General features: G+C 70.2%; 4 protein-coding genes across 4 annotated transcripts; 2 read left to right on the forward strand and 2 right to left on the reverse strand.

The window, feature by feature from the left end:
• Positions 1-601: 601 nt before the first annotated feature.
• Positions 602-1,828, reverse strand: AURANDRAFT_33989 (hypothetical protein; the record flags this gene model as incomplete). Its single annotated transcript, XM_009043584.1, has 2 exons — positions 602-1,400; positions 1,440-1,828. Coding segments are annotated over 2 exons (1,188 nt in total), but the record flags the coding sequence as incomplete, so codon positions are not given.
• A 2,484-nt stretch (positions 1,829-4,312) lies between these two features.
• On the reverse strand, positions 4,313-11,158 carry AURANDRAFT_33973 (hypothetical protein; the record flags this gene model as incomplete). Its single annotated transcript, XM_009043583.1, has 2 exons — positions 4,313-5,896; positions 5,981-11,158. The coding sequence occupies 2 exons, from the start codon at positions 11,156-11,158 to the stop codon at positions 4,313-4,315; spliced, it is 6,762 nt and encodes a 2,253-aa protein (XP_009041831.1).
• A 1,129-nt stretch (positions 11,159-12,287) lies between these two features.
• AURANDRAFT_16750 (hypothetical protein) lies at positions 12,288-12,533 on the forward strand (the record flags this gene model as incomplete). Its single annotated transcript, XM_009043550.1, has 1 exon — positions 12,288-12,533. A coding segment is annotated over one exon (246 nt), but the record flags the coding sequence as incomplete, so codon positions are not given.
• Positions 12,534-13,970: 1,437 nt separating this feature from the next.
• On the forward strand, positions 13,971-14,687 carry AURANDRAFT_5154 (hypothetical protein; the record flags this gene model as incomplete). Its single annotated transcript, XM_009043551.1, has 1 exon — positions 13,971-14,687. A coding segment is annotated over one exon (717 nt), but the record flags the coding sequence as incomplete, so codon positions are not given.
• Positions 14,688-18,291: the final 3,604 nt, after the last annotated feature.

Consider the following 18,291-nt stretch of genomic DNA (forward strand, 5'->3'; position numbering starts at 1 on the left):
CGGACGCGGAGCGGGCCTCGCGCGACCGCTCCGCCGCGTCGGCCGCCGGCGGCGCGGCCATCGCGCCGCGGCCGCCGGCGGAGCTGCCGCCCGCGCGGCCGCCGAAGCGCCGGGGCGTCCGGGCCCCCACGCTCATGCGGAAGGTGTCCGTCGAGGACGTCGCGGCGGCCGACATCCAGAAGCTCGCGCGGGGCAAGTCGACGCGGAGCACGCCGCGGGGCACGCCCGACGCGCCGCCGTGGCCGGCGTCGCCGCGGCCCTGCGCGGCCTGCGGCGCGCTGGTCCGAGACCGCGACGCCGCGCGCGAGGAGCTCGCGGCGGCGCGCGCCGTCTGGGCCGCGGAGAAGGCCGCGCTCGTCGCCGCGCTCCAGAAGGCGAGCGCCGCGCTCGCGCGGTCGCCGACGAAGTCGCCGGCGCCGCGGCGCTCGCGCCCGTCCTTCGACGACGACGGCGGGGGCCTGCCCCAGATAGACGCGCGCGGGCCGACGCCGTCGAAGCTCCGGGCGCTCCGCGCGCGGAAGCTCGGGAGGTCGCCCGCGAGCTCGCCGACGCGCGAGGCGAGCTCGCCGGCGCGCCAAGCGACGCTCCCCGGGCCCCGCTACTAGTAGCCGTTAGCCCAGTCCGCGACGTCGTCGATGGGCTCGAGCGCGGCCGTCGTGTCCACGTAGACGACCGCGTCGTACTGCTCGGCCATGTTCGAGTCGATGTAGTGGCGCGTGCGCTCGTCGTCGCGGAGGTAGTGGACGCCGACGAAGCGCTGGGGCCGCGTCTCCCGCAGCAGGCCGACGACCCGCGCGTCGTCCGGCAGCGGCCGCCGGAGGTCGACGCACTTGGGGCCCGGGTAATACCGAAAATTGTCGCGGAGCACGCGCTCGCAGGACCCGGGCAGCGCGGGCGCGAGGGTCATGCGCTTCGGTGTGCGCGACCCGTCGGGCATCGCCGTCACCGCGCCCTGGAACGTCGAGAACCCCAGGATGCGCACGGCCGCGCCGAACGTCTCCCGCGCGAGGTAGCCGACGTTCCACTGCGACCCCGTCGCCGTCTGCCGCCCGTCGCCGACGTGCGAGTTGTGCGCGAAGACGACGATGCGCGGCGGCGCGCCGTGGATCATCTCGAGCTGGTTCCGCAGCCGCAGCAGCGCGTTCGCCATGTGCTGGTCGCGCACGGACCACGTCACGTCCGGCTCCGTGAGCCTCTTGGAGTAGAACTGCTGGGCCGACACGACGACCTCGGCGTGCTGCTCCGCGGCGAAGTGGTCCGCGGCGTCGACGCCCGCGTCCCAGTAGTCGTAGCGGTTCGCCTGGAGCTGGCTCAGCAGCGCCTCGCACGCCGCGCGGAGCGCGTCCGCGTGGTCCGCGGCGCCGCGCGCGTCCGACCGCGCCTCCGACGCGCAGGCGACGCTGTACTCGTCGGGCGACGAGAAGAGGAACGGCGCCAACGCGTGCTTCGCCGTGTCCGCGACGTGCGGGTCCACGGAGTCGAGGTAGTCGACGACCGCCCGCGCGGACCGGTCGAGGCAGAAGAGGTCGAGCCCGACGAAGCCGCAGAGCGGCGCGCCCGTACTCGCCGCCGCCTCGTTGTGGGCCCGCATCCACTCCACGAAGGCCAGCACCTCCTTGTTCCGCCAGAGCCACGGCGTCGTGCCCTCGGAGCCGTCGCCCGCGACGAAGCCGCGGAGCGCGAGCTCCGCGGAGGCGTCGCCGCCCTTGCCGCGCACGTAGTCGTCGACGCGCCGGCACGAACTGAAGTCGCCCTCGACGGCGACGACCGTGTAGCCGTAGAGCTCCACGAGGCTCTTGGCCAACGCGATGCGGATCGCGTAGTAGTCCGCCTGGGCAGCACAAGGGTGATTCAACGTCGCTTCAACGTGAGTGTTCCGCGCGCGCGCGTTCCGGAACAAGCATCTACGCGTCGAGACCGTCCCGAGAGATGATCGCTCGTCCAAAAATCAGCCGAAACGAGTGGAAAACGGCCGAGAAAGGAGCCTTTGAAGTTGGGCATGTCGCTCTCTTGTGCTGCCCCGTAGTCCGCGGTGCCGTGCGTCGACTCGCCCAGGAGGCAGATCTCCGTCTCCGGCCCGACGGCGTCGAGCGCGGCGTCGATCCACGACGCGCGCCGCCCGCCGCGCTCCGCGTGGTCCAGGTCGCCGTCGTCGAAGGACGCCACGGGCGACCCGTCGTCGAGCGCGACGCCCCAGCGCCGCTCGCCGGCGTTCCACAGCACCACGACGCCCTCGGCGCACTCGAGGCCGCCGCGGCTCGCGCCCGCGACGACGACGCGCGCGCCGACGAAGAGCCGCTTCGCGTTCTCCGGCTCCGCGTCGCGCGCGGCCGCGGCCGCCGCGGGCGCGCCCGGCCGCGTCGGCGCGCGCTGGCTGAAGAGGCCCGGCGGCGGCGCGTCGCTCGAGGAGCCCGACAGCGGCCGCGGCCGGCCCGGCGCGACGCGCTCCGCCGGGTGCTCGCGCGGCGCCTCGCCGGACTCGCCGAGGCTCAGCGCGAGCGCGCGCGCGACGTCCTCGTCCTCGGCGCCCTCGCTGAGCGCGAGGAGGCGCAGGCTGCACCAGCCGGCCACGGGCGCGCTCAGCCGCGCGCGCTCGACGACGCGGCCGCTGCGCAGGACCTCGCGCGTCTCGACCACCAACACCGACGCGCCGAACTTGACCTCCCCGACGGCGCTCGAGTCGAGCGACGCGTCGCCGCGCACGACGACGCCGCTCTTGCCCGTGACGACGAAGGGCCGCCCCAGCGCCGCGTCGTCGAGCGGCGGCGCGAAGCCCGGGGGCAGCCCCATGGCCGTGCCCCGCCGGAGCTCCTCCTGGAAGCCGCCGGCGGGCGGCGCGGCGGAGCGATTGCCGCCGAAGAGGCCCGGCGGCGCGCCGATGGTACCCGGGGGCCGGTCCGGCTCGAGGTCGTCGATGGACAGCTTGATCGTCATCGTCGCGGTCTCGCGCCGCCACCAGGTGTCGGAGAGGGCGGGCTGCACTCAAATTCGCGAAATCTTCGGAGCCGACGTTGCATGGGCTGAAACGTCGGGGCGGCCGGAACGTCGCAGAGCGTCGTCGGGATCGCACCAGCCATGGCGGGTCCCCAGCCGCCCGGCGGCGCCAAGCCGTCCAAGGTCGAAGGGTCTCCGAGAGCCGCCGTCCCGACGAAGCCCAAGATGAATTCGGCGCAAAAGAAGAAGAAGGAGGTGAACGACAATGGCGCTGCGACGATGCTCCAATCCCAGGTTCGGCGGCAGCAAGGGCGGAAGACCGTCGCCGAGCGTCGCGCCGAGAAGGCCGCGCGGGAGGCGGAGATCAAGCGGCAGAACGCGGAGCAGAAGAAGGCGCGCGCGTCCGTGAGCGCGAAGTCCGACATGGGTTTGAGCGAGGAGACGCTCGCGGCCCGGGAGAAGGTCGCCGCCGAGAAGGAGGCGGAGAAGAAGCGCAAGCAGGCCGAGTTGGATGCGTTGAACGCGACGCACAAGGACAACCTCGCCGCGACGGGAGCCAAGAGCGACATGGGTTTGTCGGAGGAGATGCTCGCGGCTCGGGAGAAGGTCGCCGCGGAGAAAGAGGCCGAGAAGAAGCGCAAGCAGGCCGAGCTCGACGCGTTGAACGCGACACACAAGGACAACCTCGCTGCGACGGGGGCCAAGAGCGACATGGGTTTGTCGGAGGAGATGCTCGCGGCTCGGGAGAAGGTCGCCGCGGAGAAGGAGGCCGAGAAGAAGCGCAAGCAGGCCGAGCTCGACGCGTTGAACGCGACGCACAAGGGCAACCTCGCGGCGACGGGAGCCAAGAGCGACATGGGTTTGTCGGAGGAGATGCTCGCCGCCCGCGACAAGAAGGCCGCCGAGAGCGCGGCCGACAAGCGGGCCGCCAAGGCGGAGCTCGACGCGTTGAACGCGAAGCACAAGGACAACCTGGCCAGCACGGGCGCCAAGAGTGAGATGGGCCTCTCGGCCGAGACGCTCGCCGCGCGGGAGGCCGCCGCGGCCGAGAAGAAGCGCCTCGCGGCCGAGAAGCAGTCGTCGCTCGCTTCCGCCAACGCGCAGCACTCGACGCGCCTGTCCATGACGGGGGCCAAATCCGACATGGGCCTCTCCCCCGAGATGCAGGCCGCCCGCGAGAAGAAGGCCGCCGAGAGCGCGGCCGACAAGCAGGCCGCCAAGGCCGAGCTCGACGCGTACAACGCAAAGCACAAGAGCGCGCTCTCGACGACGGGCTCGAAGACGGACCACACGCTCGTGCGGTCCGCCGAGTAAGTTCATCCCCTGTGTTCCGAGCGACCTGCTTCCCGGGGGGGAGCGCCGTTCTTAGTTTCGGCGCTCAGAGGTAGTTCGCGGGCCCGCCCTCGGGGAGGAAGAAGGCCGTGATCTCCGCGAGCATGAGCATGTCGTAGTGGCCCGCGCAGGCGTTGACGACGCGGAAGTAGTCGTTGAGCTTGTCCGTGTCGATGTCCGTGACGTACTCGCCCGCGCACTCGCAGGTCTTGCGCATCGTCGTCCGCGCGACGCGCTTGCACTTGCAGCAGCGCATGTCCTGGACGGCGTAGCGCACGGAGACGGCGTTGACGAGCTCGATGAGCTTGAGCTCGAGCTGCGCCGTGGACAGGGCGCCGCCGCACTTGGCGCAGGGCACGCGCCGCGGCAGCGGGTCGCCCTTGTCGTCGAGCTCGCGCGCGTCGCCGTTCCGCAGGTCGCGGCCCTTGCACGCGTGCAGGTCGACGTCGAGCGTCGCGTCGCAGTGCGGGCAGATGACGTTGGCCACGTTGACGGCGATGGGCCGCGGCTTGATGGCCGCCGCGGGCGCGAACTCGCGGACGCCCAGGTGCGCGAGGAGCAGCCGCCGCGCGCGCTGCACGGCGTCGTCGCAGCGGTCGTCGAGCGCGAGCGCGCGGCAGCAGAGCACGACGAAGTCGAGGGGCACGGACGTGTGGAGGAAGTCCTTGTGGAGCTCGGCGACGACGCTCAACAACTTGGACGTCGTGAACGACTGCACGAAGTCGCGCGCGTACTCGGCGTCGCGCTCCTCGTCGCCCGTCGCCGCGACGAGCGGCTTGTGGAGGAAGGCGCCGACGAGCACGGCGAACCAGTCGCGCGCCGCGTCGGGCAGGCCGTCGCTCAGGGCCCACTCGGACACGAAGCGGTCCTGCACGGCCGCGGGCGCCTTGAGCAGCTTCTGGACCTGCGAGTCCGCCGACCCCGCCGCCTCCGGCGAGTCCAGCGCCTCCTGCGAGTCGGGCTCCTCGGGCGCCTCCGCCGCCCCCACGGCCTCCTGCGACTCGTCCTCGTCCGTCGCCTTCTCCTGCGTCAACAATTCCTCCTCGTCGTCGCCGAGGATCTCGATGGCGCCGAAGTTGTGGCCGTCGAGCCAGAGCAGCGACTTGAAGTACGCGACGGGCCGCAGATGGAGGAAGCGGAAGACGGGCCGCGCCGCGACGGTGGAAATCACGAAGTCCATGTGCGACGCCGCGTGCGCCGCGTCCGTCTCGCGCGTGTTGACGACGATGGAGCCCTCGGACGCGTGGACGACCTTGACGCCCAACCGCCGGAGCTCCGCGACGAGCAGCGCGTGGACGCGGCGCGTCGCCGAGCCCACGAGGCGCCGCAGCGCCGGGTAGTGGAGCACGCTGCGCTTGTCGTGGAGCCAGCGGTCCACGTGGACGAGGAGCGCGTCCGCGACGGGGTCGCGCTTCGCGGCGACGTCGTCGATCCACGCCGCCAGCGCCGCCCGCAGCACGCGAAAGGCGTGGGCGCACTCGCCGTGCGTCGCGTGCCAGCCGCCGCCGTCGTCGAGGTCGCCCGCGTCGTCGAGCGCGTCGCTGACCATGACCGCGTTGACGCAGGACCCGAAGACGTCCAACTTCACGGACACGGTGCGGTACGCGCCCGGGTGCTCGACGACGCCGCGCTTCGACGTCGACGGCGCGTCGGCCTTCTGGGCCTTGGACCGCGAAGAAATCACGGAGCCGACCCGGTGGAAGTCGCGGAAGACGATGGGCAGCTCGTCGTCGTCGTCGCCGATGGACGAGTTGCCGTAGCGGGGCCCGCCGAGATCCGGCGCGTCCGCCTCGGAGGCCCAGAGCACGTGGCGGTGCTTCCGGAGCTCGCGGCCGAAGACGGCGTCGGCGACGGTGACGAGCGGCGCCGCGCCGAGGTTGCCGAGCGGCACGTTGCCGAAGGCTCCCAGCGTCCGCCGCTCCGCGAGCCAGCCGGGCACGCGCGCGATGCCCTCGAGCAAAGCCTTGCAGGCGTGGGACTGCCAGCCGAGGAGCGGGTAGTCGCAGTCCGCCTCGCGGAAGGGCACCTCGACGTTCGCGAAGTCGCCGAGCGACGGCAGCGACCGCCGCAAGCTCGCCGCGGAGCTCGACGACTCGACGATGACGACGGTCGGGCCCCGGCGGTCCGCCGCGTAGGACGCCAGGGCCGTCGACGCCGCGGCGAGCGCCGAGCTCTCGTGCTTGGCGACCTCCGCGCGGTCGACGGTCAGCGGGCCGAACTCCCGTTGCGTCTCGCCGTCGTCCGCGTCGTCGCGGCCCGAGATGACGTCCCAGGTGCGCTTCAGCGCCGGCGGCCGGTCGCCCTTCTTCGCCTTGGGGTCGCCCAAGACCAGCGACGCGAGCGCGGGCTTGAGGGACCCGTCGTCCTTGGACCGCTCGAGCATCGCGAGGCCGACGAGGCACCGGCCCGTCCGCGCGCAGACGCTGTGGTAGAGGTAGCAGACCTTGACGGGCACGCCCGGGCCGTCGTCGAGCAAGCCGTAGCCCTCGGACGCCGGAAGGTCGGCGAGCTCGAGGTCCTCCGCGGCGACGGACTGAGCGCCCTTCGCGAGGCGCGCCTCCGTCGCCTTGGCCGCGGACGGCGCGAGGCGGCACGTGCCCCCCACGGAGAGCAAACTCCGGTACCAGTCCGGCGCCAGGCGCTCGTAGACGCCGTCGAGGCCCGGGTGGTGGAGGAAGCGCGCGAGCGCGCCGTCGTGCGCGTCGACGTCGCGCGCGGCCGCGCGGAGCTCCAACAGCTGCGCGCCGCGCCGGAGCTCGTCGCCGGGGACCGTGAGGTTGGGCGCCTTGCGGCCGCCGAAGGTGTCGCGGGCGATCTTGAGGCACGCCTCGTTGGACGACGACACGTAGAGCGTCTTCGCGACGGAGACGGCGACGCGCTGGAGGTGCCCCACGTCCGTGACGACGAACGCGTTCAACAGGCCCGGCGTCTCCGTGTCGCGCAGCTCGAGGACGCGCCAGGTGCCGCGCGTGAGGGACCGCGTCGACTGCTTGACGAGGTCGCTGACGTTGAGGCGCTTGCCCGGGCCCTTCTTCGGCGCCGCGAGCGCGCCGGGCCGCGACCGGAAGGCCTTCGTCGCCGTCGACGCCGTCGCCTTGGCGCGGCGGCGGCGCCAGCGCTGCTTGCGGTCCGCGAGCCAGGCGCGGAAGTCGGCCTCGGGCACCTTCTTGGCCGCGAGGCCGAGCTGCGGCGCGTCCTTGCCCGCGCAGAGCTCGGCCTCGGGCGCCGGCGCGTCGGGCGCGTTCGCGCCGAGGGGCCGCTTGCGCTGCGTGCCGGCGCCGGGCGTGCCGATCCTGCGCGCGACCCCGGCGCCGCCCGCCGGCGCGCCGCCGGCGATGTCCTCGAGGTCTAGGAGCTTCTTCCGGCGCTTCGTGCCGTCGTTCTCCTTCGCCGCGGCCTTGGCGAACAGATCGTCGATCTTCGTCTGCTTGCGGCCGTCGTCGCGCTCCGCGACCTTCTTGCGGAGCCACTCCGGGTGGGGCACGCGGGGCACGGGGTTCTCGACGCCCTGGAGCGCCGCGGGGATCGTGATGATCTTCCGGATCACGGCGTCCAGGCGCTCGCGGTAGTACTTCCAGTCGATGACGTCCTTGATGCCCAGGTTCTGGGCCGCCGGGTCCTTGAGCCACTTGCGCAGGTAGTGCTTGCGCACCGCGGGCTCCGCGGAGAAGATGATCGTCGGCACCGCGCGCTCGGTGACGGGCGTGCCGCGCGGCCGCTCGGAGATGACGAGCTTGCACTGGAGCCCGCTGCCCTGGATCATGTCGTCGCCGAGGAAGTCGGCGATGCGCTGCGCCGTCGTCAGCGACGTCATCTTCCGGCCCTCGTACTCCTTGACCTCGCGCGACAGCGACCGGTTCTCCGAGATCAAATCCAGCAGCTCCTCGTCGTCCATGTCGCCGCCCTTGGCGTCCATAACATCCAACCAGGCGTTGGCGACGTCGGCGACGGCCGCGTAGCACGACTCGAGCGTGTCGCCCGCGAGGAACGTGTCGAAGAGCTCGCCCTGGAACGCCTTGATGAGCTCGAGCTCGCCGCGGCGCTTGAGCTCGAAGCCCTTGAGCTCCGCGAGCGTGCCGTCGGGGTTGAAGACGGCGTAGCGCTTCTTGAGGAGCTTGCCCTCCTCCGTCGACGACGGGATGACCATGCACTTGTAGGGCCCGTCGACCTCGAAGAAGATGGAGCACTCGCTGGTCGTGTCGAAGCCGCCGGCGCCGTTGAGCGTCTGCATCTGGTGGTTCGTGTAGTTGGCGTGGACGTCGGCGTTGAGCATGCCGCAGGGGTAGGAGAAGGGCAGCTTCGACGTGGACCCGTCGGCGCCGACGATCTCGAGCGTGTAGTCCTCGGGGAACGACGACGGCAGCATGCACCAGATGCCGTCCGTGTCGAGCTCGAGGGGCCTCCCGACCTTCTCGACGAGCTCGCGCGCCTGGGTGATGAGGTTCGCGCCCGTGAGCGTGACGATGCCGGCCATGGGCATGGACCGCCACCGCGCGCCCTTGCGCATGACGTAGCCGTAGAAGCTGTTGAGGATGCACTTGTGCGCGAGCTGGAGCGAGTCGAAGAGGAGCTCCTTGTCCTCCGCGGTCTTGCGGGCCTTGGAGTCCTTGGCCGCCTCCGCTTTCACGCGCTTCTTCTTCCAGGCCTTGGTGAGGCCCTTGTACTCGTAGCGGCGGTCGCGGAACGCGCGGACCGTGTCCACGTAAAACGAGTTCTCGCGCATGCAGACGACGTCCGTGCGCGGCTCCTCCTTGACCTCGCGCGTCTTCTTGTAGACCTTTTGGGAGTAGTCCTTGAGGCGCGCCTTGAGGCGCTGGGCCTGGTCCTTCTTCGAGAGTAAGGTGTGCTGCGTGCCGTCGACGACCTCGTACTGGAGCTGGCGGTTGAGCTGGGCGACCTCGGACGGCGCGGCCGGGTTGAGCTCGCCGCGCCAGATCCAGTCCATGGGCCGCTTGCAGCCGTTGCGGTCCTGGTTGTAGTCGCAGCCCGCGCACGCGGCGCGGTCGACGATCGCCGTCGGTTGCAGCCGGTTCGTGAGGATGATGTTCGGGTACATGGCGGAGACGTCCAAATGGTAGATCTTCGGGCACTCCGTCGTCTCCGGCGCGTCGCGCAAGGCCTGCAGGGACGCGACGATCTGGGCCCGGACGTCGTCGAAGTTCGCGACCTGGTCCTTCGTCGCGCCGTCGCCCTCCGTCTTCGCGTGGAATTCCAAGTCGCGGTCGACGTTGGCGATCAGGGTCTCGAGGGCCGCGGGGTCCACGGAGAAGTGCGTCGCGATGTCGGACCGGAAGACGCCCGACTCGAGCGACTCGACGTGGCCGCCGACGTACGTCTCCGACTCGACGACGCGGCCCTCCTTGCGCAGCAGGTGGGGCTCGTTCTGCTTGTTCGGGCAGACGACGGACGCGCGGTAGGCCTCGACCATCAAGAGCGCCTCGCAGAGCGTGCCCGAGCCCTTGCGGAGCACGTCCTCGGCGCCGTTGGGGATCACCGTGCAGAGCGAGAAGATGAACAGATTCACGTAGACCTCGTACAAGTAGTAGGTCGCCACGGCGTCGGAGACGGAGTAGGCCGCCATCACGTTGGGCTGCGTGTGGGCGAACTTGACCATGTCCTCCGGGTCGACCTCGACGGGGTCGTAGCCGAGCTTGTACTTGGTCACGGCCTTGAGGCCCTGGCTGCCCTGCGGCAGGTAGGAGTCGCGCTTGACCCAGGCGAAGCAGTCGAGGTGGACGCAGCCCGCGCGGCCGCGCCACTCGCCCTGCTCGGGGTGGTTCTTGTTCTCGATGCCCAGCTCGTTCTGCAACGAGATGCCGTGCTTCTCGCAGCGGTTCGCGAGGAACGGCCAGTCGAAGAAGTCGCCGTTGTAGGTCACGAAGACGTGGGGCTTGATCTCCTTGCAGTGGTTGATGAACTTCTTCAGTAACGCGAGCTCGTCGGGCTCGTTGAAGACGGAGAAGGGGCCCGGGAACGCGGGCTTGGGCGTGTACTCGAAGTCGTCGATGTCCTCGGAGACGACCTCGCGCGAGATGATGAGGTAGCCGACGCCGTCGACCATGTAGGAGATCATGAAGACCTCGTCGACGTCGGCGTTGGGGAACTTGAGGGGCGCCTTCGTGCACTCGATGTCGAAGGCCAAAACCCGGGGCGCGGGCTTCTCGATGACGTCCTGCTGCCAGACGGCCTGGAACGCGCCCGCGACGTCCGCGCCGTCCGCGGCGTCCTCGTCGCCGCCGCCCTTGGCCGCGTCGGGGCTCACGGTGTGCCAGGCGCCGACGCGAATATTCAAATCGATGGCCGCGCGCATGTAGTAGGGCACGTCGTACTCGCGGATCTCGTCGAGCATGTCGAGCACGTCCTCGGGCGCGGACCGCGCCTCGCCCGCGGCGCCGCCGCCGCTCGACCGCGCCTCGGCCTCGAAGCGGTCCCGGTTCGCCCAGACGACGGGCGCGAGCTCGCGCTTCACGTTCATGAGCTCGCGGACGTTGTCGAAGCTCAGCTTTAAATAGGTCCGCTTCGCGCCCGCGACGTGGTTCGGCGCGTCGAGGTCCTCCAGCGTCACGGCCTCGACGACGCAGCCCTCGACCTCGAAGCGCCGCGCCAGCGACGACCGCACCTGCTCGCCGAAGGACGCGAACTTGAGCGCGACGGCGACGTAGAAGTACGGCGCGTGCGCGATCGTGACCCGGAAGTTCGACTTCGCGTCCTTGCTCAGCAGGAAGAGCTCGAGCCCGGCGAGCTCGCTGTCGCCGCGCTGGAACGTCGTCGGCACCATGTTCAACAGCCAGCCGAGCCGCGGCGTCGGACCTAAAACGCGAGGGTGGGTTTGATCGAGTGCGCGCGCGCGCGTCCGGCGCCGGCGGTGCACCGCTGTAGTCCTCGTAGTCATTCCAGCCCTCCTCCTCCATCTGCGCCATCAGGCCTTGCAAGGCGCGCCCTCAAGCGCCAAGCACGGCAGGCGCGACGAGAGCGGCCAAATGTGCTCTCAGATTTTGAACTCGAGGAGCTCCTTCCGGACATTGGCATCGCGTCAACATCGTGCGCAGGAGCGATCAACGTACATCTAGGCCGGCCCATAGGAATAATTAATAATTAATTAATAATACATTTCGGCCCGGCGCAGCGAGATTCATTAGTCGTCCATAGAGGCTGTGCATCGACCGCGCGCGCGTCGACCGTGAGCGCGTCGATCGCGCGGTGAAATCGCGGCCAAAATTCGTTTATAATTTGACCTTTCGCAAAGTTTCCTTTGCTGATTTGGTAAACTCCGAGAGGCCACCGTCTAGGACTTCGGCGATATCGATGGAGTAGGCTTTCAATGCATGGAAATCAGCGGAGCCAGCCGGCACATCAAGTCTTCGCACTCTTCCTCCGTCTTGCAGTGGGCGAGTTCCAGGTCCAACGACGCGCCGGCGGCGCCTGGGCCACCAACAGCCACTACTTGTTCGTCGGGAGCGAGTATATTGGCTACGAGCACGGCCACGCGGAGTACGAGCCGTTGATCATCCGCGGCCTCACGGACGTCGACGTCGAGGGCCAGGCGCTGGTGGTCATCGCGGAGTGGCCCAAGGGCGCCAAGCTCACCCGATCTCTCCCCGCGTCGCCGAGCCGTCGCCGTACCGCGCCGAGCCGCGATGCGCGACGACACGTCGCAGAGGCTCGCGTCGAACGCGACCCCGTCGAGCGCGGACGCGGACGCGCGCTTAACGCGCGCGCGCGGAAGCGTCGCCGAGGCCAAAGTTTCCCCCACTTTGCACCGCTCTCCGGGCTGATCTCGAGGCCACCTCGACAACAGCTTCGCCATGCTGCTGTCCCGCGCCGCTCTCGTCGCGCGGCGCAGCGTGCGCCTGCGCGCGCTCTCCATAAAAACGACGAATCCGCCGCCCGCGAGCAGCCCCGAGCGCCTCGCCGGCGGCGAGGCCGTCGGGCTCAGCGACGAGCTCGAGGAGAAGGCGAGCGGCCGCTGGCGGGAGCTCGCGGCGCAGCACCGCGTCGTGCCATCGGACGAGGCCGTGCGGAAGAAGCGGCTCATCTACCGGTCGAAGCAGCGCGGCTGGCTCGAGGTGGACCTGCTCCTCGGGACCTGGGCCGTCGAGAACGTCGACGGGCTGACGTCGGCGGAGTGCGACGAGTACGAGGACATCCTCAACTGCGAGACCATCGACATCTTCAACTTCATCACGGGCAAGGACCCCGTGCCGCCGCGCCTCGACACGGCCATGATGAAGCGGCTCCAGGACTACTGCGACTCGACGCCGCTCGGCACGGTGCCGAACGAGTACGCCGCGAAGAAGGCCGAGGCGAACCTGACCTAGTGCGTGCGTCCCCCCCGTAATCTTACGCGTCGAGCAGCGGGAGCGGCGCGGACGCCGCCCAGGCGAGGTCCTCTGGTCGTGAACGTTACGCGTCGAGGAGCAGCGCGGACGACGCCCAGGCGAGGTCCTCTGTCAACGTTACGCGTCGAGCAGCGGGAGCAGCGCGGACGACGCCCAGGCGAGGTCCTCGGCCGTGCGGCCCCAGAACACGTTGGCCGCGGCGGACCCCTGCGCGACCCACCGGTGGTGCGGGAACGCGTCGGCCATGAAGGCCAGCGCGTCGCGCACGCGGCACTCGCCGACGTGGTGTGCGACGCCGTCGCCGACCATGCACTCGATCGCGACGACGCGGAAATAGCGCCGGAGGTTCGCCGCGCCGGCCCCCCGCAGCACGTCGAGGTCCGCGCCCTCGGCGTCGACCTTCAAGACGTGGTGGCCGCGCGCGAGCAGCTTCGCGTCGACGAAGTCGAAGAACGTCGCCAGCGCGACCACGGGCACGTCGACGGCCGCGCGGCTCTCGTGGCAGGCGGCGCGGTTCTTCGGGCTCGTCGCGAGCGTCGACCCGCACGCGGGCGCGCCGCTCAAATGGAACGGCGCGACGCCGTCCGCCGCGCCGGCGGCGACGGGCACGACGTGGCGCCGCCGCCGCACGTCCTCGGGCAGCCGCCACCAGTTGCGCTGGAGCCAGCCGATGTTCTCGACGAGGGGCTCGAAGGCGACGACGGCGACGGCCGGGTCGCCGAGCATGCCGCGCTCGAACGCGCGCGCGGAGCGCTGGAACGCGAGCGACGCCTTCGCGCCGACGTCGAGGACGAGCGTCGTCACGTTCGGCGCGAAGCGAATCACGCGTTTCTGCGTCGGGTCGACGCGTCCGCCCGCGTTGTGCTTCAGGTGTTTCTGCACTCCCGGCGCGACGAGTGTGAACGCCGCGGGCAGGATGAACCGCATGAGGTGTGTGCCCGCGTCGCACTCGGTCACTTGTTTCGCGCGGTGCGCGCGGCGGGCGACGGCGACGAGCGCGCCGACGAGGAGGGCCAAGACAAAGCAGAAGACCGCGCGAACTGCGGTCGCGCCGGCGCGGCCAGGAGCTGCCGCGCTGCCGTCGCGTCGAACTGCGTGATTGCTCAGCCGTCTTTTTGGCCGCAGCAGATCCATGCCCACGCGCATCGACACGCGATGCGAACAAAGCTCCACACCAGTCCAAGCTGGTTCAGCGATCGCTTTGAAGTTCTGGTTGCTGTGGCAGCTCGAGCTCCGATGCGAGCAGCTCTCCTGACGATGCTCGCGCTCGTCCGAAGTACGGCCTTCAACCGCAGAACGCTCGTGCGCTGCGGGAGCACCACAACACCGACGCCCTTCGAGCGCACGAAGGCGGGCATCCCCCACGGCGTCTGTGCGGTCTACAAGCCGCCCGGCTGGAGCAGCGCGAACGTCGTCGCCAAACTGCGCGGCGTGCTCGAGCGGGCCATCAAGATCCCGGGCCAGAAGAAGTTCAAGGTAAAAGTCGGCCACGGCGGCACGCTCGACCCGCTCGCGCGCGGCGTCCTCGTCGTCGGCGTCGGCCGCGGCTGCCGCGAGATGCAGGGCTACCTCAAGGGCGCGAAGCGCTACCGCGCCGTCGCCGAGCTCGGCAAGGAGACGGACACGCTGGACGCGGAGGGCGCCGTCGTCGAGGAGGCGCCCTTTGACCACGTCACTCTGGACGCGTTGGAGGCCGCGCTGCCGGCTTTCACGGGCGACATCCGCCAGACGCCGCCGATGTACAGCGCGCTCCACCACGAGGGCAAGCGCCTCTACGAGCTCGCGCGCGAGGGCATCGAGGTCGAGCGCGAGAGCCGGCCCGTGACCATCTCGAGGCTCGCGCTCGACGATCGCGGCGTCGGCGCCGTCGCGGGGCCGCTCGGTCTGCCGCACTTCGGCCTCGACGTCGAGTGCTCCGGCGGCACCTACATCCGCACGCTCATCAGCGACCTCGCGCGCCACGAGGCCGTGAAGTCCGTGGCCCACATGGTCGAGCTCGAGCGCACGAAGCAGGGGCCCTTCGAGCTCGGCGACTGCCTCCACGAGGCCGACTGGGACTTCGACGCGATCTGCCAGCATTTGGTGGACTCGGCGGCCATACCGGCGCGAGTGTCCTAAACGAACCGAGCTGACGATAAACACAAAAAGGGGCGGGGGGCCTACTGGATGACGCCGAACGTGTCGTGGCGCTGCGAGTCGCGCGCGCGGAGCGGCTGCGGCAGGGAGAGGTTGTTGGCGATGCGGTTGAGCATGGCCGTGGTGACCTTGATGTCCATGGCGCGGCCCGGGAGCCCCGCGTCGCCGAGCGCCGCGCGGACGCCCGCGCGCGACTCGTCGAGCGACGCCTCGCCCGGCTTGGACGACCGGCGCCGCTCGTCGGACGCGGTGCGCTTGCGGTGGCCCTCGTCGGCCTCGTCGCTCGTCAGCGCCGCCAGGAGGCTGAAGGTCATGTCCGGCCGCTCGCAGACCGCGAGCACGTGGGGCTCGAGCGTCGCGAGCATCGCGAGCGCGACTCGATGGACGACCTTCCAGTTCCGCTCGAAGAGGAGGACCGTCCACGCGCGGTCCAGCGACGCCGTCGCCAGCACGTCCACGTAGACGAAGAGGGTCTGGAGCCAGGACGCGGCGAACATCTCGAGCACGACGCCCTGCGCGCAGAGCTTCCGCGAGAGCTCGGGGCACCGCGCGTCCAACAGCAGCCGGAGCTCGAGGCACTTGCGCTTCAACAGCGGCAGGCCCGGCTCGAAGAGGCCGCGCAGGCCCAGGTCGTCCAAAAAGCAGTTCAACAACTTGTGGGCCCCGCGGGGGTCGAAGGCCGCGCCGCGCAGGCAGTACGCGGCGACGTAGTCCATGCCCTGGCAGTAGCCGACGTCGGGCCGCGCGCCCGCGATGGCCAGGCACACGTCGCGCAGCACGCCCCGGAAGGGCTCGAGCTGCGCCTTCGTCATGTCGCCCCAGGCCGGCGGCGGCGCGTCCTCCCGAAACCCCGGCGGCCACTCGTCCGGCGGCGCGGCGCCGCGCCAGAGCCGCCGCAGCGGCGTCCGCGCGACGTCGACGTCGACGGCGCCCGCGTGCCTGCCCGCGCGGCCCTGCTCCACGAGCTCCGCGAAGGGCTTGACGGCCGCGTTGCGCGCCGCCTCGGCCTTGTGCAAATTCAGGCTCTCGGCGATCGCGCGGCCGCGCGGGTCCGCCATCAGCCCGCCGTCGGCCGCGTTCTCCGGGTCGCCCATGGCGCCCGACGTGTCCAAAAAGTCGACGGCGGCGTCCTCGAGCGCGGACCCCAGGGGCCGCCGCCGCTTGTCCGCGAGGCTCAGCCAGAGGCCCGCGCACGCGACGCTTCCGGACGCGGGCACGGCGCCGAACCGCAGCGTCCACTTCCAGAGCTTGCGCCCGCGGCGGTCCCGCTCGAGCTTGGACCGCCACCGGCGGCAGACGACGCCGCAGAGGGCTAGAGTTTTGGAGCAGCCGCAGTGGGCCAGCACGCGCTGCAGGACGCGGTCCGCGGTCTCCGACAACGCGCGGTCGCCGAGGCCGCTCCGCTTCTTCCGCGGCGGCCGGCCCTTCTCCCGGCGCCGGTGGGGTGTTGCTAAACTTCGCAGCTTGCCCGGCGTCGCCTGGTCGGGCCCGCCCGCCGCGTCGGGCGCCGCGGCCTCGGGCGACGACGTCGAGAGCTCGACCTCCTCGACGGTCGCGACCTGCCGCGCCTCGTCGCCCGACTCGTCGTCGTCGACGTCCTTCTTCGGCGTCTCCACGACCTCCAGCGCGGGCGTCGGCGGCGGCTGGGACGCCGTCGCCGCGGCGAAGAAGCCGTCGTACTCCGACGGCGACTGCCCGAGCGGCGCGTAGTCGTCCCCGTCGTCGTCGTCGAACGACGCGGCCTGGTAGATGTCGATGACCGTCGGCAGCACGGCGGGCGGCGCCGGGGCCTCGTCGTCGGACTCGCTGTCGTGGTCGCTGAAGCCCAGGCCAAGCAGGTCCGCCTCCTGGCCGAGCCACCGCATGACGCGCGTCGCGCCCTCCATGAACGATTCCCGCGGCGGCTCGAGGAACCGGAGGCCCCGGCGCCGCGCGTCGACGTCGGATCGTGCGAGTCTTAAGCTTCCGAGCTTGTCCATCTCGCTGTCGATGTACTTGCCGATGCGCGCCATCGCCTTTTGCGTCTGCTCGTCGGCTTTGGTGAGCGCCTTGCCCGCCTGCTCGCTGAGCCGCTGGTAGGCGCGCTCCGCCTCCAGCGCCCACTCGGGCTTCTTGTCGCCGCGCTTCAGGAGCTGGCTCAGGTAGTCGCCGGGGTCCTTCTCCTCGTCGTCGTCCGCGGCCGCGTCGTCGGGGCCCGGCGGCGTCCGCCGCCGGAGGCCGTCGACGGCCCACGTCGGCGCGCCCAGCGACAGCAGCGTCTCCCGCAGCGACGCGCGCTTCGCGGGCGTGTCCGCGTCGTTGTTGGCGTCGACGTCCACGGTGATGTCCACGGGGGCGGCCTCCTCCGCCGTTTCCGTGGTGTCCGCCTCCGGCGCCTCGGCGACGGACACGGCCACGGCGTCGTCCTGCGCGGGGGCGCTGAAGAAGCTGTAGTCCACGGACGCGTCGTCGATGATCATCTTGTGTGTCTAGCGGGCGGGCATGGTCGTCGGATTTATTGTGTAAGCGCCGGCTTTCGGCGGCCCATTTGCAAGCTCTCTCGAGCTGGATTGCCTCACTTTGCGGAGCGCGCTCCGCGGCGAGGGCGGGGGTCGGCGTGCAGAGCGTTGCGATACGAACATGGCGGCCGAGGTCTCAAATCAGCAGAGCTCTCCTCGACGAGCATGACACCAATTGCAGCCAAGGCACGTCCTACCACTATTCCAACACCAACCGTGGCTAGAGCAGAGGGTAGGACGCCGTCGGGGTTCGACGTAACAGCTTACCTAACATGTTACTTACGACTTACATTCGGCCAAAACGACTTACCTGACGGGTTACTTTCGGACTCGACGACTTACCCGGCGGCCTACCTCGGCCCGAGGCCGCGCGGGGCCCGTACTCGCGAACGGGCGGTATCTCCGGGCTCCGAACCGATGCCACGTCGGTCGTTTTGAGTCGTCTCTTCTCGTTCTCTCGGCGGATCGGAGCCCCCCCGGGGCGTGGGCGACTAGCCGCACCAAATAACACAGGAATCTCGACCACCTACGGGTCGGCGGGGCCCCGAATCGAGTACGGGGCGGATCTCGAGGCACGGAACCGGCCCTACGGCGGCAGTTTTGAGTCGAGAGGCTTCGACCGGCGGCTCTAGGAGGTTGGTTCCGTCGACGGGGCTGTCCGTGATGCCATCTAGCCATAGGTTTTTGGCACCAGAAGTGCCCGGAAAGTCGTATTCTTTGTTTCGAGGCCCGTCGAGCGGCCGTAAAATACGCATATTTTCGGCGAATCGGGTCGGCTAAAGTGGAAGCGCCGGCCTCGAGAGTCGCAACTAACATGTTCCTTGGGATCGAGACCGGTAGATTCACCATCGAGGGGTCTATTCGGAGCAGTTTCGGGCATTTACACACCCAAACTGGGCCAAAATAGGGCCAAAATACGAAAATGTCGACTTAAAATGCGGATTTTATTCTAAATTGCGCAACTCTCTCGCGTTTGGGACGGCCTTTTGTCTAACGCGTCCATCGATACCGGGCTGACGACCGGAGGAGGCCGCCTGAGGTCCTATGCCAAC

This window comes from Aureococcus anophagefferens (assembly GCF_000186865.1).
Source record: "Aureococcus anophagefferens unplaced genomic scaffold AURANscaffold_58, whole genome shotgun sequence".
In the NCBI taxonomy this organism is placed as follows: Eukaryota; class Pelagophyceae; order Pelagomonadales; family Pelagomonadaceae; genus Aureococcus; species Aureococcus anophagefferens.